The sequence below is a fragment of the Sylvia atricapilla genome, chromosome 20 (genome assembly GCF_009819655.1).
Source record: "Sylvia atricapilla isolate bSylAtr1 chromosome 20, bSylAtr1.pri, whole genome shotgun sequence".
NCBI lineage: Eukaryota > Metazoa > Chordata > Aves > Passeriformes > Sylviidae > Sylvia > Sylvia atricapilla.
Window position 1 is genome coordinate 6,397,396 of NC_089159.1, and position 21,926 is coordinate 6,419,321.

Consider the following 21,926-nt stretch of genomic DNA (forward strand, 5'->3'; position numbering starts at 1 on the left):
GGGACCAGAGAACAGCACATTCTGCTCTTCAGTGTTCACCCAGGCCAGGCGAAATGGTTCTTTATCTCCCTTTTTTTTTTCCAACTTTGTTGTATATATCAGTGTAAGATACATACATATATGTGTATGTACGGTTATATGTATATAACATGTATGACATGTAACACGTGAGTGTGGGCATGTGACAGTGAGGAGGTTTGGGGCAGGAAAGTGACACTGCTTTGTATGCAAGGTGCTTTCAGAGACTCAAACACCTGCTGAGAATGAGAGTCCCTCAGCTTAGCCACAGGAAGTGTCTGCAGAGCTCAGAGCTCCTGCAGTTTTATACCCCAAAGACTCAGTTTTTTAATATTTGTTAAGCCAAGCTTCCAGCTGGTCTGGGCCTGGAAAACCCTCTCATCCTTGGCAGTGCCAGTGCTGGTGTTTGTTTCAGGAGTGAAATGCCTGCTGGCTTGGCATGCATGTTTGAATCTTCCCTGCACAAAGTGCCTCCATGAACAAGAAAAACTTGTCGCTGTTTGTGCCTCTGTACTATCCAGAAGCACACGAAAATCTTTATTGCTGTAACAGTTGCAGTTGTCCTGCTCAGCGTTTGCCCAGCTCAGCACTGGGCACCAGTCTCAGGAGAGGAGTGCTAGCAGAGCTCCTCTAACCACGGCTTTCCTTGGGGGTGTAGAGTTGGTAGAAGAGGGAAATTGGGTGAAAAATGTGAATTTTCCCCCTGCTTGAGCAGTGGGGCAGCGCAGTGTCAGCTCTGCCAGGGCCGGAGGACACTGTGCTGCTGGAGCCCTTCCTGTGTTCACTCAGCTGGGATCAGGCCTGGGATGTGCCGTGGGTTAAACCAGCCCAGCAGGAGTGAGCACTTCCCAGCCCCAGCACGTTTTTAGCCCTGGTGTGCAGCACGATGGTGGCAGGAGGATGTGGCTGTTCCCCTGCAGCCCAGCCCGTGCCGCTGTTGCCCTGGGGGGCTGGGGGAGCTCGGGCAGTGCTGTGCCACTTCACCTGGGCTGTGTCACATCTGCTGCGAGGACGTGGGGTGCCTGCATCCCTTGGTGACCACATCGGGGACACCAGAGGCTGGGGTTTTTTTTGGGAACCGCAGCTGTGGCGGAGCACGGCGACCAGCTGTGACAACGCACCGGAGCCTTTGTCTCCGCTCTCCCCGCGCCGGCGGGCAGGGACGGCGGCGGCCGCTCTCGCCAGCCCCCGGTAGGTGTTCGATCAGCGCCGAGCTCCCGCACCCCGGTGCTTTCCCGGCGCGGGGGAGGCACCGCAGCCATGGCCGCACTGCGGCCCCGCAGCTCCCGGGCACAGCGGGGCACCGGCGGCTCCAGGGAACAGGGAAGGAAGGGGAAGAAGCCCAGGGTGCGGTGAGTGAGCAGCAGGGTCCCGGCTTTGCAGACAGCTTCCTCGGGTGGGTCGGGGAGGGATGGGTGACCTGGGGTGCTGCAGTACCTGCCCCTTTCCCGGGGTCTGCATAAAGATGGCTCCTGCCGGGTATCTGCTGTAGCGGTGTAAATAAACTAATAAAAACAGATAAACGTGACCTTTGTCCACAGGAGGAGCAGAGGAGGGAGGTCGTGTTTGGTCCCGGTGTGGTGGGAGGAGGGAAGCGGCTCCCACGGCTGTCACGGCGTGTCCACAGCGGGCAGAGGGGTTTGCCATGGGAATCCTGCCCTCTCCCTCCTTTCTGCTGGCGAGATGCCCTCGGGCTGGCCCCCGCCTCTCTCGCAGATCCAGGTCCGTTCTTGGGATGCAGCCACACTCCTTAGCTGCCCGCAGAGGTGAGCCTGGAGACAAGACTGGCTGATGCCCTCCCACCCCTCACTCAGCTTGGTGCCGGGGAGTTCCCTTTCCCATCACCTGGCGTGGCCCAGGGAAGTCTGTTCCCCCCAGAACAGCGTGGGCCAGTTGCTGTTGCTGAACAGGGGGTGATGGAGCGAGCCCAGGATCCGAGTGGCAGCTGTGCCATTTGCCTGGGACAAGAGGGCCCTGGGGACAATCACCAGTGTTACCAGCAGCACCGAGAGCCTGGGTGTTCTGGTGTTTTGGCAGGGGGGATGTCACCCCTGTCCCCAGATGTGCCTTTCTGTACCCCAATGCAGCCATTGGAGCCACCTGTGTGACCTCAGGGACAGGAAGGACCCTGCTGTGGGTGTGGAGTCCAGGGCTCGGCCAGGCACAGCTTTGCTCCCCCTTCCCTGGGTGAGCAGAGCCCCGAGGCCTCTCCCAGTGTCCCAGGGAGGGCAGGAGGAGCCTGGCATGAGCAGAGACAGTGCCAGTGCTGCCACTTCCCTGCAAATTCCTGGCGGTTTTCTCACCTCTCCCCAGCTCCTTGCACCCCTTCCCCCTGTGCCACTGCCACTTCGAGGTCACTGCCACTGCCCTGGCAGCCAGCCACCCACCTGGGGCACGGGTGGGGGTTCCTGTGGGCAGCACTGGAAAAAGCGACGTCCCACCGAGCCTGGCGTCAGGTACGGCTCATGCCAAGGTTTGAGCCTTACTCATCTCACACTCTTCCTCCTCTGTCCTCACCAGCGGGAGCTGCCACAGGCGTGGGGAGGGGGCAGTCCGGGAGGGTGCCGTGTTTCCCAGGTGGTTTTACAGCAAGGCTTCCCCCAAACCTGCCAAGCTGCTGCCGGCAAAGTGGCAGTGGCATGGGCAGGGGACAGCCAGGACCATCCCCGGGCCCCGCTGCTGGAGCAGGACCAAGCCATTGGGAACAGCCCCCCCTTCCCTGCTTCACTCGCAGAAGCTTCCAGTTGTGGCTGAGTCACTCCTGCTGTAGCTCCTTCTCTCTCCTTGTTTTGGATGGAAGTTTTCCATGGAAACCCACGCTGGGCCGGGCTGCAGGCTGGGATAAACACGGCTGAATCACAAAAGACCGTTTCGCCAAGAGCTGTCAGATGGCAGCAACAGCGTGTGGGGCCAGTGGGAACCTGCCCAGCCTTTGGGGGGGCAACAGCAGCACCTCTCCATGCAGCCCCCACCAACTTCGCTGGCTCAGCCCCCCCGGACCCACCCTAAATTCCTACGGTGCCAGGATGCCACTTGGCAAAGCCAGGAGTGGGTGACAGGTTTTGTCTGGAAGTTTTCTGGGGCCACGTGCTTTCCCAGGGCTGCACAGGGAAATCCCGACGGGGAGAGTCCCTCGGGACCTTCGCTGCAGGCAGTGTCCACCCCAATCCTCAGCTGCTGGGCTCTGTAGGGTCATGGCTTGGAGGTCCCAGGAAGACCCTTCCCACCCTCCTGGCCGTGCGCAGGGTCACGCTCTGAAGCCGCTGGGTGCGTTGCCGAGGTGAGGCAGCGTTTGTGCTGTGCCTGTGCCCCGCTGAGCACCATTCCACCATGGAAGAGGCCGTGGCAGGGGCTGTGATCCTCCTTGGCACCACATTCCTCCCCAGCACCGCCGTGATCTCTGTGCTGAGGACGAGCACAGGAGCTGGACGGCCTCTGTCCCCCGGCGCTGACGGCTGGCCCCAGGCCCAGCGCCTTGGAAGCGCCGTTGGAAGACAAGTCCCGGTGTCAGGAATCCAGGATATTTTTAAGTACTCTGGAAGAAAAACTGATTCCAGGGTGTCAGCAGGAGAGACTTGGCCTTCAAAACAACAGTGCAGCTGGAACGTTCCCGAGCTGGAGCGTGGGGTCCAAAGGGTCACAGTGCTGCCCACGGGACGTGTCCCCTCACCCAGGGGTACCCTGGAAGGGACACTGATGTTGCTATGGCCTGGACCTCACTGGGATGCTGTTGATGAGGTGAAAACAAGGTGTTTTCCAGGGGATGGAGGGTGGGTTTTATGGCAGTGGCAACTTTCCAGCAGGGATGTTCTGGGCATAGCTGTGGTTTTGTTTTACCTGAGCACAGGTGGAACTGCCTGAAAATCCCCATCCTGGAGGTGTGAGGTGCTTGGCCCATCACCAATGGCAGCAATGGGAAAAGTGGGAGTTAAAGGGAACAAGCAAGAGACATGGCAGGGCACAGCAAGGACCTGCCACCTCCGATCCTCCCCTGCCTGCTGCTCTCATGTCCCACTGTGGCCCTGCTGGCCCCTGGGGACCTGGGGGTGGCCATGCCTGTCTGGGTGAGGGCAGAGTTGCCAGGTGCATGACCCCATGGATGAGTGAGGGATCCTAATGGGGCTGCCTTGTAGAGGAAGAGTGTGGGCAGGGGACCCTGCGTGACCCCTACTTGATCTGGGTGGGACACCCAGGGCAGCCCTGTGCTGCAGGATGCCCGGAGTGAAGGTTCCTCTTCAGGGACTCTCCCTGCTCCTCTGCCACCCTCACACACTTGGATCTGACCCTACATCCCCGGTGTCCCCATGGGATTAGGTATCTTCCTCCCCTCCGGGATCTGTGTGGTCACTACAGCTGTGAGTCCCCCGGTGCCCCCCGCGAGGAGCCCTGCCCGGCCAGCACCGGTCGCCGCCGGCTGCCGAAGGCCCGGTGCCCGGTGCCGGGGCAGGCCGGGCCGCTCTGACTTCGCCGCTCAGGAATCTCCTGGCCGCGCCGGGCGGGTTGTGCAACCTGCGACCGCCCCCGGCCGCCCCCGCCCCGGCCCCGCGGGCCGCGCTCAGTCCCCGGCGCGCCGGCCCCGCCGCCAGCCCCGCTCCGCGAACGGCCCGCGGTGCCCCCGCACACCGACAGCCAGGCGGGGGCGACGGGTCGGGGGGACGGGACCCCGACTGCCGAGCGGACAGATGCGGCGGGACGAGCCCGGCGGGGACGGTCCCCGAAGGGCTCCGGGTCGCCGCCAGGAGGGCAGGTGAGGGGCTGCGGGGCAGGGGGCAGGATGGGGGATCCGAGGAGGGGGTCCCCATCGTTGCCGCTGCCCGAGGAGGAGCCGCTCGGCGCCCGCCCCCCCGAACAGTAAGAGTTGATGTGCGGTGAGCTGCGTCCTGCATGTGAGCTCCTACTGCCCCGGGAGGCGGGCCGCCCCCGACGGGACCCCCGCCTCCGCCGCCTCGGGCACCCCCGGGGGTGGGCGAGTGGGGGGAGCCGGTGCTGCCCGCGCTGCGAGTCCGCCTGTCCCGGCGACCATGGCTGTAGACTGTTACCCCCCCAGCGGCACAGTAACAATCTAAAGCCACGGTCGCCCGGGCGGCGTCGGAGTTAGGGGTGGGGGGGCCGGGAAGGCGGGTTGGGAGGGGGCAGTCGGTGCCTTGGCGACGGCGAGGAGGCGTCCCCGCCACCGCAGCGAGCGCGCCCGACCCCCACCAGCGGCGCGGGGGGGACTCCCGGTGCTTGGAAGGGGGGGGAGTGTCGGTAGCATCGGCAGCATCGGTAGCATCCGCCCACCCGCCTCCCCGCCCCCTGCCCTCCCACGCGTGTCCGCCCCGCCGGGGGTCCCCCCCTACCTGGGCTGCAGCGGGAAGGCGGGGGGGGGCTTCCGCCGTGGGGGGGTCGGTGTCTGCGGGGGGGGAAAGAGAGAGCGGGGTCAGGCGGGCACCGGGACACCCCCCCCATCCCCGCCCCTTCCCGCCTTTCCCCCCCGCCCCCGTCGGGGCGCGCTCCCCCGACGGCTCAGCACCACGGACAGCGCCCGCCCCCCCGGCGCTGCGGCGGGGCCGGTGCGGGGCCGGGGCCGGCGGTGGGTCATGCTTCAGTAGCCATGACTGTAGACTGTTACTGTCCTGTCCCTACGCAGCAGTAAGCAGTCTAGAGCCAAGGTGCCGACGCTCTGACTCGGGCTCTCCTCAGCGGGGTCTCCGCGCTCTTTAGACGCAGCGAGGTGAAGGCGATCGACCCCCCCTCTCGGGCTGCGGAGCCGGCAGCACCCGGGCTGGGGACACGGGGCTGCGGGGGAACCCGAGGGAGGCGGTGGCGGCACCGCGGGATGGGGTTTGGGGGGGGTCCCGTCGGGGGTGGCTGCGGGGAGGCTCGGAGAGGGGGGACAGCGGGCGCCGGCGTCACCGCAGAGCGGGACACACACGCACGGCCCCGCACGCGGATGCGCTTCCGCACCTCTCCCCGCCCCCAACCTCCTCCCCCTCAAACCCCTGCAAGGTGCGGGGCGGCCGGTCCCCGCCGTGCACCCCCCCGGGGCGGCCCCGGGCTCAGCGCCCGCCCCCGCGCACCGCCCCCGCGGGCGCCGCCGCCCGGCCCCGCCGCCCCCGCCGCCCGGCCCGCACGTGGGGCTGCGCCAGGCGGCTCCGCGCCGCCCCCGCCCGCCGCAGAGCTCTCCCCCCGCCCCGGCCCCCGGTGCCCTCCGCTCCGCCTCACCCCCGCCCCGGGGCCGGCAGGTGCAGCGCTCCGTGCCGCGGGGCTCCGCTGCCCCCTCCCGCCCCCGCACCGGGCTCCGTCCCCGCTTACCTGCGGGCCAACCCAGCCGGTGCCTTACCTCCTGCGGGCCCCGCGGCTGCCGGGCCGGGCAGGGGCCCCGCGGCTCCCGGCGGGGCCGGCGCCGGTGTCGGTGCTGCGCTGTCCGCAGCGCGCGGGGCTTTTATAGGATCGGGCTCGTAGTAACGGGGATCTCGGCTCATTCATAGAAAAGCATCAACCTACACAATGACGTGAGCGCTACGTCAGCGAGGAAATTTAGGGAACGGGAAGACGCTACTATTTATATCGGCGCGGGGGGAGGACAGCGGCCCGGAGCCGGGCAGGGGGTCCGGGCTGCAACAGGACCCCGGCCTCCCCCCCCCGCCCCCCGACCCCTCCGGAGCCTCCCCCGTTCCCTGGCAGCTCGAGGAGTGCAGTGGAGCAGCATCCAGCACCCCATATCCCTTCTCTACCTGCTGCCAGATTCAGGAGCTGAACACCCGCTGAGACACAAACTGAGGGTCCTGTCACCCTGGGGGTGAGGTGTGGGGCACCCCCTGCCCCGGACACGAGGTGTCCATCCAGGCACCCACGGGAGCCCGGGGCACCCATCGCCCTTGACCACCCCACTGGGCCAGAACGTGGCCCCATCCTGGCCTCGTGGGTGCTGATCTGGAGCTGTCTGAGCCCCCCATCACGGGAAGGGGTTGCACAGAGGTCCCCACACCCGGGCATCAGCCTGGGGGTGCCCCCTGCCCACCTGCATCCCTCACCCACAGCAATGTCCTGAGCAGCACTTCCCACGTGCCCCCTCATGAGAACCCCTGTCCTTCCCGTGACTCAAGCACCCATGGGTGGCACTCAGGATAATGGGACAGCACAAAGTGGCGGTGGGGAGTGAGTTTAGAATACACGGGGTGAGCAGTTCATTGCAGCATTGTGCTGCCCTGACCCCTCCAGCCTCACAGTGGGGCCTGGCCCTCACTCCCACCAGGCTTGGGTGCCCCCAAAACCATCAGGGCTTCAGAAACAGGTTGCGGCTTCATGGGTGAATTAATTTTGGCCCCTTCCCAAGTGCCAGCACCCCCCAAGACGGGCCTGGAGTCATATCCAGGGGGATTTGGAAGCATCCTTTCCTCCTTTATGCACCTGTCCATCCATCCATCCATCCATCCATCCATGCATCCCCCCCATTCCTGCTGGAGCCGTCTGACCTCACTCTGCTCTGGCGAAGCATCACACCGGTAACCACAGCAACAGCGGCGTTGTCATTGACAGCAGCATCCGCGCCCGCCAGCATCCGCCGCTGCGCAAGGCCGCACGCTGCTGCAAGGCCACACGCTGCCACGGGGGCCTCGAGACACGGTCCTCCCTCTCCCTTACCCCTCACACCCCCCCAAAAACCCGCACAGCGGCTCAGAGGATTAACCCTCCCGACCCCACCGGCACCTCCCTATCCTCCATCAACCACCCCGCTCAAAGGGCTGCCAAGAGCTCCCCAAAACGCTTTACCCACCCCCTGCTAGATGGGGGTGTCCCCATACTCCTCTCCTCACCCCTTTTCCTTTTTTTTTTATTTCCCCCACGCAGCACCGGCGCTCGCCCCGTCGGGGCTCTCCGGTTCGGGCAGGGGAGGGGGGGAATCGCTGCCGCAGCGCTCCCCGCCGCAACCGTGACTCAGCCCCGGGATTAGTCAGCAACTGGGGCCGGCCCACCCGCAACCGGCTGCGCAGCTCCGCCGTTCCTCCGGGGGCCGCGACCCCGCCACTCCACGTCCCGGTGCCCCCGACGCGCACAAAGTAGGGACCGGGACGTGGAGTGGGGGGGTCGCGGCCCCCGAGGATGGGGTGTCGCATCCCGGAGCGCGGCCCGTTGCTGCCATCTCGTGGGCTTCCCACCGGTGACTCCAGCGTGTCACTGTCGCGGGAGGGGGGGACAGAGGACCCGGGGATGTGGGTGGGGAGGGGGAGGTCACCTGTAGGGCTCGGGGAGGTGGTGGGTGGGAAGGGGGTGGTCGCTGAAGGGGGGATTGAAGGAGGGAGGGGTGGTGTGGTCCCAGCTGAGAGGGAAGGAGGTCTCATTGTGCCGTCGTGACTCCACAGGGGTGGGGTCTTCACCTGCTTGGACGTCACCCCACAAGGAAGGGATCCTATTGCCCCACGATGCATCACTCCAAAGGAAAGGGGTCTCATCACCTCAAGCCCCAAACTATCACCCTGCTGGAAGTGTTCCTCACCCAATCTGAGCATTGTGCCACAAGGAAGGGGTGCCACTGCCCCAGGAAACAACACCAGGCAGGTAATGGGTGCCTTTTCCTGAGAACTGCCCCACATGGAAGTGCCCCACTGCCCCATGAAGCATCATCCATAAGGGAAGGGGTCCCATGGTTTCACTAAGCATCATCCCACAGGGATGAGATCATCACCTGCCTGCAGAGAAGGGGTTCCATCACCTCATCAAGTGTCATCCCACAAGGAGAGGGTCCCACTGCCCCAGGAAACAACACCTGGCAGGGGTGAGTGCCCTTTTTGGCTGAAAATTAACCCCACAAGGGGTCCCACTGCACCCAAGAAGCATCACCCGTAATAAAGGGTTCTCATCATCTCACCAAATTTCAACCCACAGGGACAGGATCCTCATTTACCTGCAGAGGATGGGTCCTGTCACCCCATCAGGCATCATCCCACAGGGAAGGGGTCCCATTGCTCCACACAGCATCCCCTCACAGGGATGGGTGCCCTTTGTCTTCCCAAACGTCTCCCCATAAAGAAGGGATCCCGCTGCCCCCCAGCTGAACAAGGGGAATTGCAAAACCCTGCGCCTGGGGAGGAAAATCCCTGAGCTCCGGGATATCCCAGGGACTGCCCAGCTGGACAGCAGTTCAGAGGGGGTCCTGAGGGACAGGAGGTCCTGGGGGACACCATGTGTCCTTGGGATGAAGGAGGTGAATGGTGTCCTGGTTTATGTTGGTTGACAGCAGTGAGAGGATCCTTCCCTCCTGCTCAGTGCTGGGCTGCTGGGTCCAGAACTGGGCTCCCAGCATGGAAATACTGGAGAGAGTCCAGGGAAGGACCACTGAGAAGAGTAAAGGCCTGGAGCATCTCTCTGATGAGGAGAGGCAGAGAGCTGGGACTGGCTGGAGAAGAGAAGGCTCCAGGGACCTATCAGTGACCCGAGGGAGGTGCAGAGAGGACAGAGCCAGACTCAGCTCCGTGGTGCCCAGTGGCAGGACCAGGTGGCACAGAGTCCCATGGCTTCCTCTGACCATCAGAGTGGTCCCACCTCACACTTTCACACTGGGAGGGGGGCGCTGGCATGGGCAGCCCAGGGAGGTGCTGGAGTCCTTTGAGATATCCAAAACCACTTGGGCAGCCAGCCCTGCATGGCCCTGCTGGGGCAGAGGGTTGGGGGAAGACTTCCTGAGGTTTCTCCCAATCTCAGCTCCCACTGTTTGATTCTGCCCCTTGTGCACCTGGATATCCTTCCACAAGGAAGGGTTGCCCTGCTCCATGAAATATCACCTTGCAGGGATAGGTGCCCTTGTCTGACCAAGTATCACTCTGCAGAAAAGGGTCCTCTCAGTGTCACCCCACAAGAAAGGGGTCCCATTGCCCCATCAGGCACTGTCCACAGACAAGGGCCCCCCAGGCACTTGAGCATCACCCACAGGGGATGACTCCCATTGTCCACCCCAGCAATGCCACCCGGACAGCACAGCAGAGAGCAGCCACCCTGGCTGGGCCTGTGCTGTGCCAGGGAAGCTCTGCCTTTCCCACTGCCTTTCAGGGATCCTCTCATGATGGGGGACACTCTGGGAGAACTTGGCAGGGTCCTGTGTCTGCCCCCAGCCTTGCTTTGCAGCAGGCAGGGCTTGGCACTGGAACGACTCAAGAGATGGGCAGCGGCGATCCCTGCCCAGCCTGGAACAGCTCAACACTGCCACGAGTTCCACAGCCTCAGCCCAGCCCAGGTGGAGGGGACACACATCCCCCCGCACACACAAGGGGCCGCGGTTTCGGGGCTGCTGTACCCCGGCACCGCCGGGAAAACGCAGCCGAGCTGCCAGCGGGGGCTGCAGGCTCCTGGCGCTGCCGGATGCGGCCCCGCTGGCCAACGCGCCGTAATGCAAGACATGTGTGTGGGCTTTGGGGAGAGGCTGCGCTGGGAAACAGGGCCCTGCAGAGACCGGGGGGCTGTATCCTGTCCAAAAGCCCAGGTCCCACATGAAGCCAGGCATGCGAACGCGATCCAAACCACAGCTGGATTTGAACCGAATCTCCCGGCATCTGGGCTAATTTGCTGCAACTTTGATTGATCGTGGGGAGGGGGCACAGGCGGGAAACGCTCCAGCTCAGACCTCCCAACAGAGCCAATGACTTAACCAGAGCTGGTTCCAATCTGCTCAGCACATTGAGGCGAAAATGCCCCTTTCCCTTCGCGCTCCCGGCGCTGGCTGTGCTCGCGGTCCTGCAGCACGGCCGTTCCCGCCCCTCGGAGCCGGACATCGGCTGGAGCTCCCCGGGAAGACCCGGCAGTTTTTGAGAGCTCTGGGTGCAGAACGCTGGGTCAGGCTGCTGTGTTAGGATCCCTCCAGAAGGCTGAGCAGGACAGGACGGGGGATACTCGTGCAAGAAACCCCCCTCCACCTGCCCCAAACCCCTACGGGCATCGATCCGCCCCTCTGCTCCTGGGAGAGGCCGGGAATGGGAGAGGAGCTGCGAAGGAGGGTGGAAAAGGTGAAGGGTTTTTCCATTCCCTCCCTCGGCCGCTGCCCCCGGGGCTCGGCGTCACTCAGCAGGTAGCTGGGGCAGCCCGGGGTCCCGGCCGGCCCCGGGGGATGCAGCTGTCTGGGAGCCGCTCGCTGCCGTGATTTATGCAGCTCAGCCCCATAAATTACCGGGACGGAGCCCGCGGGAGCCATCGCTCACAGCGACGTCCAGAGCTCGCTGCCAGAACCTGAAACACTTCCAGCCGTTAATTGAAGAGGGGAGAAAAAAAAAAAAATAAAAAATGGGAGAGGGGGGGAGAAATTAGTGCCCGGGGAGTTGGGATTAAACCGCGGCTCTAACGAGGGTCGCCCACGTCCCGCTCCCAGGATCCCAGCGCTTCCTGTGGGCAAGAGCCCAGCGTGGGGATCAAGGAGGGGGATTTCTGAGCCGGTGCCTGGGATGAGCCCGCTGCAGGGTCCCCACGGGCAGTGACACTCCGTCCCGGTCCCCAGGGTGACGTCTCCGTAGTGAACCGGGACACGCTGAATCTGAAGGGAATCTGAAGATGGGTTCCAGGTGAGTGATGTTGAGCTGTGAGGGCAACGGCTGCCACCAGCCTGCACCCGCCCCGCTAGCACCTATCCTTCTTTTGTCACAAATTCAGGGCTGGCCAAACCCTGTCCCAGGCACCAGGGACCCACGTTGGTTCCCATTCGTCAGGGCCCCAGGGTTATGGGCTGAAACCCCAAGGGCCCAAGTGGGAGGGATGGCCGCTGCTCGGGGTGCCCTGCTCAGGTCAGGGGGTGCCAGAGGTACACCCCAGGATCAGCAGCCGTCCTGGGGAAGCCCATCACGATGCTTTGCTGTACCAGGAGGTTGTGCAAGAGGCTGCGGCTGTGAGAAAGGAGAAGTGAAAGTGTGAAGCGAGAGGCGGCTCCCCCAGCACCAAGGGGGGTACCCCACGCTGCACCCCCAGCCCAGCAGCCTTTCCAGGGACGGCTGGAGGGATGAAGCCGGGGGAAACGTGGCTCTGCCTCCCCTTCCTTCTCCTCCTTCTCCTCATCCCAAACCACCGCAAGCCCCCAGCCCACCCCGAGCCACCGCCACCGCACATCTGGGCGCCAGCGCTGCGCGCCCCTCCCGCTTTCTGCTCCCCCCCCCCCCCCCCCCCCCCCCCCCACCAAATTAGGGCCGTCTGCCTTCCCTCCCTGCTCCCCAGAGCCCTTTCCCACATCATCTCCACTCATCGGACACGATGCTCCACCCTCTGCACCCCAAAATGATCCCACCATCTCAAGCCTTCCCGACCCATGGCTGCCACCCCGCTTTGTGTATCAGCATCCATCCCTCGGGCGGGGCGGAAAGCAAACCCCCTCCGCTTTATCGTTCCCCGCCACCGTCCGTCCCGTCGGGTCCCACCTGCGCGGGGAGGAGCCGCCTCCGGTACCGGGCGGGGTGGAGCGCACCGGCCGCCGCTAGATGGCGCCCTACGAGCGGTACCGACGGGGGGGACGCATCGCTCTTTGCCAGGGGACACCCCGGGTCCCCCCCTCTTCGGGGCTCCCGGCCCCACCCGGGGTGTCCCCGGGCAAAGGGCGACGTCCTAAGGACGGAGACCCCCGAGGGGGCGGTCGGGGCGCGGCGGGAGACGACCCAGGAGGAGGGAAAAACCGGGCAGGGAAGAGGAGGAGGAGACCGGGATGGGGAGGGAGGGGTGTGTAAAGGGGGGGCCCGGCTTGTCGGTGCCCCGCCCGGGGATGGGAGGAGGAAAACCTCCCGCCGTCCCTTTAACAGCCAGCGGCGCTGCTCGGAGTTCAGGCCGGGGTCAGGGGGAGTTCGCAGCCCGGGTTTCACCTCCGAGCTGGCGGCGTCGGGAACCCCGAGGAACCGCTCCTGCTTCTTCCACAACCACCTCCTCCTCCTCTTCCTCCTCCTCCCGTTCCGTAGGACCGGCCGGGAGCGCGGGGTATGGAGGAAGAGAAGCAGCAGAGGAAGAGGAGGGTGGAGGGGAGCAGCAACCGGCGGCGGCCCCCCAGGGGCTGAGCCATGAGAGTTCACCGAGACCTCAGCTGGCTGGCGGAGGCCACCGGACGCCCAGGTAAAAGGAGGGGAGGGCGGGAAGACCCCAAAATACGGGAAAAATCAGCCGAGAAAGCAGCTCGGCGGGCGCTTGGCTTTACGCACCTGGGCGGGGGGCACCGGCACCGGAACGGAGGCGGGAAGGGAGGTCCCGCTCCCCCCCACACCCCCAACCTTCCCCCCGCTCACCTCGAGGGGGGGAGAGGAAACGGGGGCGGGGGGCGCCCGGGGGGTCCGGCCGGCCGCCTCCCGGGACCGGGGCGCATAAGAAGCGGGGAAGGCGCGGCGGGGAGCGGGACAGCGGCGGGGCGCGGGGCTCGGCGGGTACCGGGGTCGGGGTGTCCCCCCTCCCTGCGCTCCCCCGGCAGGTGGGCGCGGGGTCGCGGGATCCCAGGGCTGGCGGGGCCGGGGCGCGGCACTGGCGGCGGCGGCGGCGGGTGATGTCACTTTCTCCAAAAACCCTCCGGGGGTTTTCGCCCCCCTCCCGCCCCCCCGACCCGCCGAGAAACGAGCCCCCATATAAGCGGTGGCACGGGCCGGGCGGCCGCGCAGAGCGGCCGGGACGCAGCGGTGCGTGGGGCTGAGACCCGACCCTCCCACGCCGCCCACCCCACGCGCGGGGGAAGCCCCGGCCGCGCACGTCGAGCCCCCCGCGCGTTGCGGCGGGCATGCGGGGCCGGGCACGGCGCTGACGGGGCGGCCGGTGTGTTGCAGGGCGGCGGGCGAGGAGCGGGATGCTGGACGCCATGGAGGTGCCGAGCCACTCGCGGCAGCTGCTGCTGCAGCTGAACACGCAGCGCACCAAGGGTTTCCTGTGCGACGTGATCATCGTGGTGCAGAACGCGCTTTTCCGAGCGCACAAGAACATCCTGGCCGCCAGCAGCGCCTACCTCAAGTCGCTGGTGGTCCACGACAACCTGCTCAACCTGGACCATGAGATGGTGAGCCCCGGCATCTTCCGCCTCATCCTCGACTTCATCTACACCGGCCGCCTGGCCGAGTGCGAGCCGGGCAGCGAGCAGAGCCTGGGTGCTGTGCTGGCTGCCGCCAGCTACCTCCAGATCCCCGGCTTGGTGGCCCTTTGCAAGAAGAAGCTGAAGCGCAGCGGCAAGTACTGCCACCTGCGCGGGGGCTACGCGCCCTACAAGCTGGGCCGCGGGCTGCGGGCCGCCACGCCGGTCATCCAGGCTTGCTACTCGGGGACGCCACGGCCCGTGGACCTGCCGCCCGTGGAGCCGGCGGCTCCGCTCAACACGCAGTGCGGGGAGCTCTACGCCTCGGCCGCCCAGGGCGCCCCGCTGCACCCCCACGGGCTGTGCCCGCCCGAGCGCCACTGCTCGCCGCCCTGCGGCCTCGACCTCTCCAAGAAGAGCCCCACCGGCCCCTCTGCCCAGCTCCTGCCCACCGACCGCCTGCTGCCCAGCGAGCCCCGCGAGCCCTCGCTGCCCCCACGGCACGACAGCCCCCCCGTCAGCGCCGGCCTCCTGGGCAGCCACGCCGCTGCCTACAAGGACTCCCCGCCGGGTGGAGAGCCGGGGGGTCACCCCCACGCCCCCGACCCCTTCCGCAGCACGCCGCCCTGCGCCGAGCCCCCGCTGCCCCGCGCTGATGGGAGAGAGCTGATGTACCGCTGGATGAAGCACGAGCCCCTGGGCCCCTACCTGGACGAGGGAGAGGCGGAGAAGGAGCTGGAGCGGGAGGAGAAGGCCGAATCGCCTCCTGCGGCACCACAGTCCCGCTACCCCAGCGTGGAGAGCAACGACCTGGAGCCTGATAACAGCACGAGCGAGGAGACGGGCAGCAGCGAGGGCCCCTCACCCGGGGATGCTCTGGACCGCTACTGCAACCACCTGGGCTACGAGCCGGAGAGCCTGGGCGACAACCTGTACGTCTGCATCCCCTGCGGCAAGGGCTTCCCCAGCTCCGAGCAGCTCAACGCCCACGTGGAGGCCCACAACGAAGAGGAGCTGTATCACAAGGCAGCGGCCGAGCAGGCTGTGCCCTTCCTGGACAAAGGTGGCCCAGGGCTGGGTGACATCTTGAGGCCTTACCGCTGCTCCTCCTGCGACAAGTCCTACAAGGACCCGGCCACACTGCGGCAGCACGAGAAGACGCACTGGCTGACGCGCCCCTACCCCTGCACCATCTGCGGCAAGAAGTTCACGCAGCGCGGCACCATGACCCGCCACATGCGCAGCCACCTCGGCCTGAAGCCCTTCGCCTGCGACGCCTGCGGGATGCGCTTCACCCGCCAGTACCGCCTGACCGAGCACATGCGCATCCACTCGGGCGAGAAGCCCTACGAGTGCCAGGTGTGCGGCGGGAAGTTCGCCCAGCAGCGCAACCTCATCAGCCACATGAAGATGCACGCGGCCGGCCCCGACGGCAAAGCCAAGCTGGACTTCCCCGACAGCGTCTACGCCATGGCCCGTCTCACCGCCGACCAGCTGGGGCTCAAGCAGGAGAAGGCGGCCGAGCTGCTCTCCCACACCTCGCACTTCCTCAGCGACCCCAAGGCCATGGAGAGCCTCTACCCCCTGGCCAAGTTCACGGCTGAGCACCTGGGGCTGAGCCAGGACAAGGCGGCCGAGGTGCTGGCACAGGCTCCGCACCTCCACACCGAGGCTGCCCGGACCATAGAGCGATACTCGCCCCCCTAGCACCGGCCTGGCCGGGGGGCTGGGGGGGCCGCTGGGCTCCCCTCGCTGCCCCGTGTGGAGCTGGGGGGGGGCGAGAGGTGGTGGGTGCTCGTCCCCTGGCGCTGCCGACGGTCCCGGAGAACTCGCTCGTAGCGAAGGTCCCATGAGAGCTGCTCCGGGATGGATGGACGGCGCGTCCCTCGACCAGCGCCCCGGCTTGCCCGGGAGAAGCCGATAAATCAGGGACTGACCCCGCGGCACCTCCGCCCCTTGCCGTGGGGGGTGCCGGGACCCCCGGCACCGGGCGGCAGCGACGCACAAGCTGTGAGGCCGGGCTGCGCCCCGAGGCTTTGGAGGACATGAGCCCGCTCCTTACCTCAGGGCTGCCCCCGGGGCGAGGGGACGCCCTCGGCAGCCGCCGCGTAGTTCCGGCCCCACGGTGGGACCCGCCGGCGCTCGGCTTTGCCGCGACGGGACCCGGACTGTGCCTCCCCGACCGCCGCGGGCCGTGAGTAGTTCGTCCGTCGTGGCCGGAGCGACGCCTCCGTGCTGAGCGGGAGCGGCCGGCGCTGGGCTGGGGGTGTGTGCCCGACCGCCCCCCGGGCCGCGCCGGCGCCTCGGGGCCGGACTGACGGAGGGGGACGGTGGGCTCTGAGCAGCAGGAGCGGGACGGGGGAGAGGCGGTCGCGTCCATGCTGGGGAGGCCGGGGAATCGCGATGCTCCTCGCCCCGAAGCAAGCACTGACCTCCCGTCCCGAACGCAGGGGCTCAGCCGGCTGCTCCCCGTGTTTTTGGGAGGTGGGGCAGGGCCTGTCCCAGACTGAGCCCCTGGGCCCTGCCTCGCCATCAGGGATGCCCGGGCCACCAGGGCCAGCCCCGGGACCCGGCCGATTCGCCCTCGGGCGGCCACTCGCCTTGATTATTTTTTATTTTTTTTATTTTTGCCAAAGACGCCCGTCTCCAGCGCGGCCGGGCCGGGCCGGGGGGTCCACGACAAAGACAAAGCGGTCTCTGGTTTGTCAGCTACGGGAGGTGGGCAGGGGCTGCGGGAGGGGGCAGAGCCCAGGGGGTGCATGTAACCTGGGGCCGCGTCCCCTCCCGGGCACCTTCTGCCACCACCGCACCCCCTTCTCCCACCTTCTGCTCGGTGTGGGCGAAGCCCCCCCAGCCTGGACCCCCCCGGCCCGTGCCCTGACCCCTCCGTTGGGGCTAATGTGAAGCTTCTCCCCCCTCCCGAGCCCCCTCCTCTCCTTTGCACACGAGGCTCCGGGCGGCCGCCAGCAGCGACTGCCCCCGGCCTCGCAGCCACTGTGCCTTAGCCCGAGCTGGCCGCTCCTGCCCGGCTGCCCCCGAGCGTCCCGGGGCTGTCCCGGTCCCCCAGGGCCGGCGGTGTCCCCCGGAGCTGCCGTGGGGTGACTGGCGGCGGTGGCAGCACCCAAAGCACAGCTGGTAGCGCCCAGCGGGGCCCCGGCCCCCCCTGTATCACGTCCAATTTGTACACGGGCTTCTCGCCCTTTTTTTTTTTCTATAGTCGAAACGGAATGAGCAATAAAGTGACATTAACACGCGTGGCCTCGCGTTCTTCTCTGGGGAGGGGCCTGGCTGATGCTGAGCACGGCTGGGAGTGACCCCAAGAGGTGTTTGTGGGTACAGAGCTGCAGGGAGGGGACCCAAGGGGCTTTGTTGTGCATCTGGTTTGCTCAGCCCTCCTCAGCTGGGGGGCAGCAGCAGCTGCAGGTGGGACAGAGCTGCTGTTGTCCTTAGAACATGTCCCACTGCTGTCCCTCCCTGGTGTCCCCCACCCCAACCTCGGCAGCAACTCGTGTGCTGACAGCAAATAACACACCACTCTGCACTGACACATGTTTAATACCAAAAATTATTAAAACCAACTTAACAGCTCAAAGGCAGGCGCTGCCCCAAGACAAGGGGTCCCAGCAGCCTGGCAGGGATTGCCCCAGCGCTCAAGCTCTGCTCGCCGTTGTGCCAGCTGCTCTGGTGGCACCAAAACTGTCCCATGGCCGAGCCTGTGACACGTCGGGCAGAGCTGCAGGGCCCTCCGGGCTGGTGGTACCTCGGGCAGGGCTCTGGAAAGCAGCAGCGGGGCAGCGCCGTAAGAAAACAAACACTGAAACGCACCCGGCGTGGAGGAGAAGGCAAAGTCTCTGCAAAGCTGGCAGCCAGCAGGGCTGTGGGCAAGGAACTGGGGCGTGGGTGCTGTGCTGATGGCTCCGTGTGCCCCACAGGGGGCACCCCAAAGTCCGTGTGGGCCGTGCCCCAGGCTGGGCACTGCTCTGGCACAGGTTATCCAGCACAACCCTGTGCGTGTCCATGGCGCTGCCGAGGCTCTGACCCTGCTGCTCGCTCTGGCCGTGGGGTGGGCAGCTGGCACAGGGGTAAAACTGGTTTCCTGATGCAGATACTGGGTCTGAGCCACCCACACAGGAAAGGAAAACACTGAGCTCTGTCCTGCTGCTTCCTCTGCCACCTCTGACACTTCCCTCCTATGGCTGCAGTGCCCCAGCGGGGAGCAGGGGTGGCCTTGGGGTTGCTCCCACCCCTCGGCTCATGGGACTGGGACTTGACAGAGCTCCAGGGGCTCTGGTTCAGGGGTTAATGCTCCCTCTTAGCTTCTGTATCTGCAGTGTCACTGGGGACGGGACACTTGGTGATGGGACAACGTGGGGCGCGGAAGGATTAACAGCACCCCAAACCCAAATCCAAGTGCAAAATGACCCAGGGATGAGGCGATGGCTCCATCCATGGACCCTCTCAGCTAGGCAAATAGTGGAGCTGAGCATTTCTATAGTTCTCTGACTCTGCAGCCATAGGCAGAAGCCAGATCCCACATGGAAGAGGGGCCCGTGGCAATGTGAGGACACACAGTACCCATGGGACAGCCGGTCCTGGGGTCCTTGGAGAATTTTGTTAACCTCACACAGAGTCTTAGGTCAAAAGCGTGCCCAAAGGTAGCAGGGTAGGACTAAGAGATCTGAAGGAGAAGGGAAGGGGCAAGTAACGGCTGGGGTGGGCATGGGATCAGGATAAAGCAGCTGTGAGGGTTTTCAAAGCCTCCCCCAGCAAAGCAGGCAGGGCACACACCTGAAAACTAACCTACACTGAAAAAATGAAACTCAACAAGCAAACCCCGCAGCACAGAGAGGCCGAACCCCTGCTGCAATCAGCACTACTGCATGGGGCAGCACACGGTGGGGAAGGGGATGGGGACCTGGGGCTGTCTGGCCATGCAGGACAAACAGGCTGGGGCAGGGGAAAACCTGCCCTTGAAGTCCACGGCCTCCTCAAGGTGTACAGGGCTGGACTAAGCAATCCCAAAGTCTGTGCTGGCGTGTCCCCAATCTCTGCCCTACGCAGCCTACAAACCCAAAGAGCCACCAAGGCGTGACTCGAGCTCTCTGCACCCAAGCAAACCAAGCGAAAGGCTGGTGGTGATCCAGCACAGGGTTCACCCAAAGCTTCCCTCGTCAGCGGGGCTCTCCAGCTCCGCGCTGGCACTGCCCAAAGGCCGGCGGGACCCTCAACGGCCCAGCCTCCACGTGAACCATCCACAGCAATGACCTTTCCCGGCTGGTCTGCCCTCGGGGGGGCCCTCGGCAGCACGGCCATTCTGGGGTGGGTTGAAGACGTGGCGTTTATTGTTCGTGGTGGGCTGGCGGCGGTGGCGGCGCGGCGCGGCCGCTGGAGCCGGGCTCCCACCGTCAGGGGCTGCGTGACTCGCTCAGGGGCCCTGGGCCCCACCTGGCCCCCTCAGCCCTCCTGAGCCCACTTGAGGAAGGTGGGGATGTCCCGCACAGGCACGTTGCGGGTCAGAGCTTTGACTCGCAGGTTGCGGTCGTCCGTCAGCAAAACCACTTCCCTGAGCAAACGGATGGGATCGTCTGCAACGAGACACACACACAGGGCAAAGTGAAGCTCAGACCTGCGCCAGGCCTTCCACCCATCCCATGGGGTGTTCCCCTACCTTCCCAGCTCTCAGCTCCCTGCTCCTTGCCAAGCTTCCTGGTGGGCCTCGGAGACAGCCCTGCATCTCGAAGGCCATCTGCTCCCCTCTCTGTGCTGCCCAGGGGTGATTTGTGATCATTGCCCACTGCCCACAGGGGTGGTGGACTGGCCACAGGCTGGGAAGAGGAGGTCCCTGCCTGAGCCAGGCCAGGAAGACGGCCTGCGATCCTGGCTCCAGCAGGAAGCTGGTGCTATTATTCTGTTGATCTCATTATAAGATCTAAAGCCACCCCTTATTTCTTGCGGAGCTTTTTTGGAGTCGCCACTGACACCGAGGCGTTTCTGGCTGGGCCTCAGACAGACACTGGGAGTTGATGCCTGAGAAACAACCAAAGGGATCTTGCCCCCAGATGGATGAGCTGCCCCGCACGCAACGCGCCGGGCTGGGATGTGGGAGCCACGCTTACGTGTGTGCAAGGCAGGGGAAGCATATGGGGTATGTGTAAGCAGCTGGGTCCTGTGACCAGAGTACTGTTCCTATGAGCACAGGAAACACAGTGCCTCTGAGCCAGGACGGGAATGGAAAAAACAGAGTTTATGGGAGCCCAACATGGGCCCAGATTGGCTGTGCAGGGAGCAGAAGGACGAGGGGAAGGGGAGGGTGGCCAGGAACGTGGGCTACGGTCACGGTGTCGGGCCTGGGGATGGTGGGTGAGCGCCTGGCTGGCCTGTGCTGGAAGGAAAGGAATTGGGGGCTCAGTGGGAAGGCAGGCCGTGGACTGAGAGCTGCCTCAAGTGGGACTGGGAGGTTTTGCGCGGACACTTTAAGAAATGTGTAACAATAAACATCCTCTGCCCCGCGCTGGTGATGCGCCTCCTTGTTACAAACCAGAGGCTGTCAGCTTGTCAGGCCCCATTCCCCATAATCCACATGATTTCAAAATTCAGCATCATTTGCACATAAACATTTGGTGACGGTTTCTCTGTGAATCTGACAAGTTAAGCTGCTAAGAATTCGTGCTGACAAATGTGGGTTGATTTCTTGGGCAGCTGCTGATGTGATTCCCATTCCTGCCGCCCTGGCAACAGCCTGGAGGCTCTCTGGTCCCAGCACACATGGCTGATGCCAGCCAGGAATCCAGAGGAAAAAGAGTCCTGGACAGAAGGCATCAGGGGTCATGGGGAGGAGGCATTTTCTGGCCCTTTGTCACCACAAAAATGGCTCTGTGGATGTTTATGGTGAGTTTGTCACAGGCTGGGGCATCCCCAAGGTGCCATGAGGTGACATTTGGCAATGAGGTGGGAGGGACACAGCCTGAGGCTGACCGGAGGCAGGAGATGGCACCTGGGTGTTGAAAGAGGCAAAATGCAGGAAGGAACAGATCCAAGGGCCATGAAAGAGAAACAGGAGGAGTCCGTGGAATGCAACAGAGAAGGGACAAAGAGGATGTGAGGATGTCCCACCTTTGTTAGAGGGCATGAAATCCTTGGCCTTGTCATTGCAATAGTGGAGGCAGCAGGACAGAATCAGGTCATCATTGTTTCCCTGGAAAAGAAAGGGCAAGGTTACCCTTGGCAGGGAAAACTTTGTACCCCCACCAGCCTGACTGCTGTACCGCCTCGAGACACCCCAAAACAGCTCAGTGAGGGCAGGGCTGCCCCAAGCTGAGACACAAGGCCTGCTCAGCCACCTGCAGAGTGGGAGCACAGAGCCACCCCCTGCCCAGAGCTCAGGGTCTCTCGTCTTCCCTGAGGAGGCGGTGGCCAGAGTCCAGGATGCTCCATACCTGCTGGCCAGTGGTGTCTTCACTGCGGAAGGAGATGGACTCCAGCTCGTTGCCTCGGCTGGTCAGAGCCCTCAAGCAGTTGTCCCGGCTCTCGAATCGCTCCTCCAGGAACTCGATGGACTTCCTGGCTCTCTCCTGCACTTGGCGGGCATAGCCTGCAGCCCGGTGCTCCATCTCTGGGCCCTTGGCCAGGCCATCCAGCTCGTTTATCACTTCAAACAGGAAGAGGAGGTACAGTTACTATGGGACAAGGTGCTCCCGTGACCTGCTGCTGGAGCACGCAAGTTGCCAAGGCCTCGGGGCTGGGGCACTGGGAGCTGGCTCAGGAAATCTGGGTTCAGCTGCTGCAGTGTCCCTGTGCTCCTGGACTTGGCTGCGGGTCTGGAAAAGCTTTGCTGCCTTCCACCTCCACGGGTCACCTGGCTCGGCCCCGAGAGCACAGGCACCTCACCCCCGCAGTGTAACTGGGGAGGGCAACAGGTTCTGCC

At 64.8% G+C, this 21,926-nt stretch overlaps 2 protein-coding genes across 4 annotated transcripts in view; one reads left to right on the forward strand and one right to left on the reverse strand.

Annotated features, from left to right (window-relative positions):
- Nucleotides 1-8,290: 8,290 nt before the first annotated feature.
- On the forward strand, nucleotides 8,291-17,256 carry HIC1 (HIC ZBTB transcriptional repressor 1). 2 transcript variants are annotated; one of them, XM_066333346.1, is made up of 4 exons: nucleotides 8,291-8,559; nucleotides 11,483-11,546; nucleotides 12,918-13,068; nucleotides 13,764-17,256. In XM_066333346.1, the coding sequence occupies exons 3-4, from the start codon at nucleotides 13,017-13,019 to the stop codon at nucleotides 15,707-15,709; spliced, it is 1,998 nt and encodes a 665-aa protein (XP_066189443.1). In that variant the 5' UTR covers nucleotides 8,291-8,559; nucleotides 11,483-11,546; nucleotides 12,918-13,016; the 3' UTR covers nucleotides 15,710-17,256. The 2 variants fall into 2 exon arrangements, with proteins under 2 accessions (XP_066189443.1, XP_066189442.1); XM_066333345.1 differs by lacking the exons at nucleotides 8,291-8,559; nucleotides 11,483-11,546 and having other exon boundaries at nucleotides 12,738-13,068.
- A 283-nt stretch (nucleotides 17,257-17,539) lies between these two features.
- Nucleotides 17,540-21,926, reverse strand: part of SMG6 (SMG6 nonsense mediated mRNA decay factor) — a 105,427-nt gene continuing 101,040 nt past the window's right edge. For both annotated transcript variants that reach the window (XM_066333344.1, XM_066333343.1), the window contains exons 17-19: nucleotides 21,439-21,650; nucleotides 21,116-21,197; nucleotides 17,540-19,587 (exon numbers count right to left, since the gene is read on the reverse strand). In XM_066333344.1, coding sequence (XP_066189441.1) covers nucleotides 19,457-19,587; nucleotides 21,116-21,197; nucleotides 21,439-21,650 — 425 coding nt within the window. In that variant the 3' untranslated portion in view covers nucleotides 17,540-19,456. The remainder of the gene's footprint in view (nucleotides 19,588-21,115; nucleotides 21,198-21,438; nucleotides 21,651-21,926) is intronic.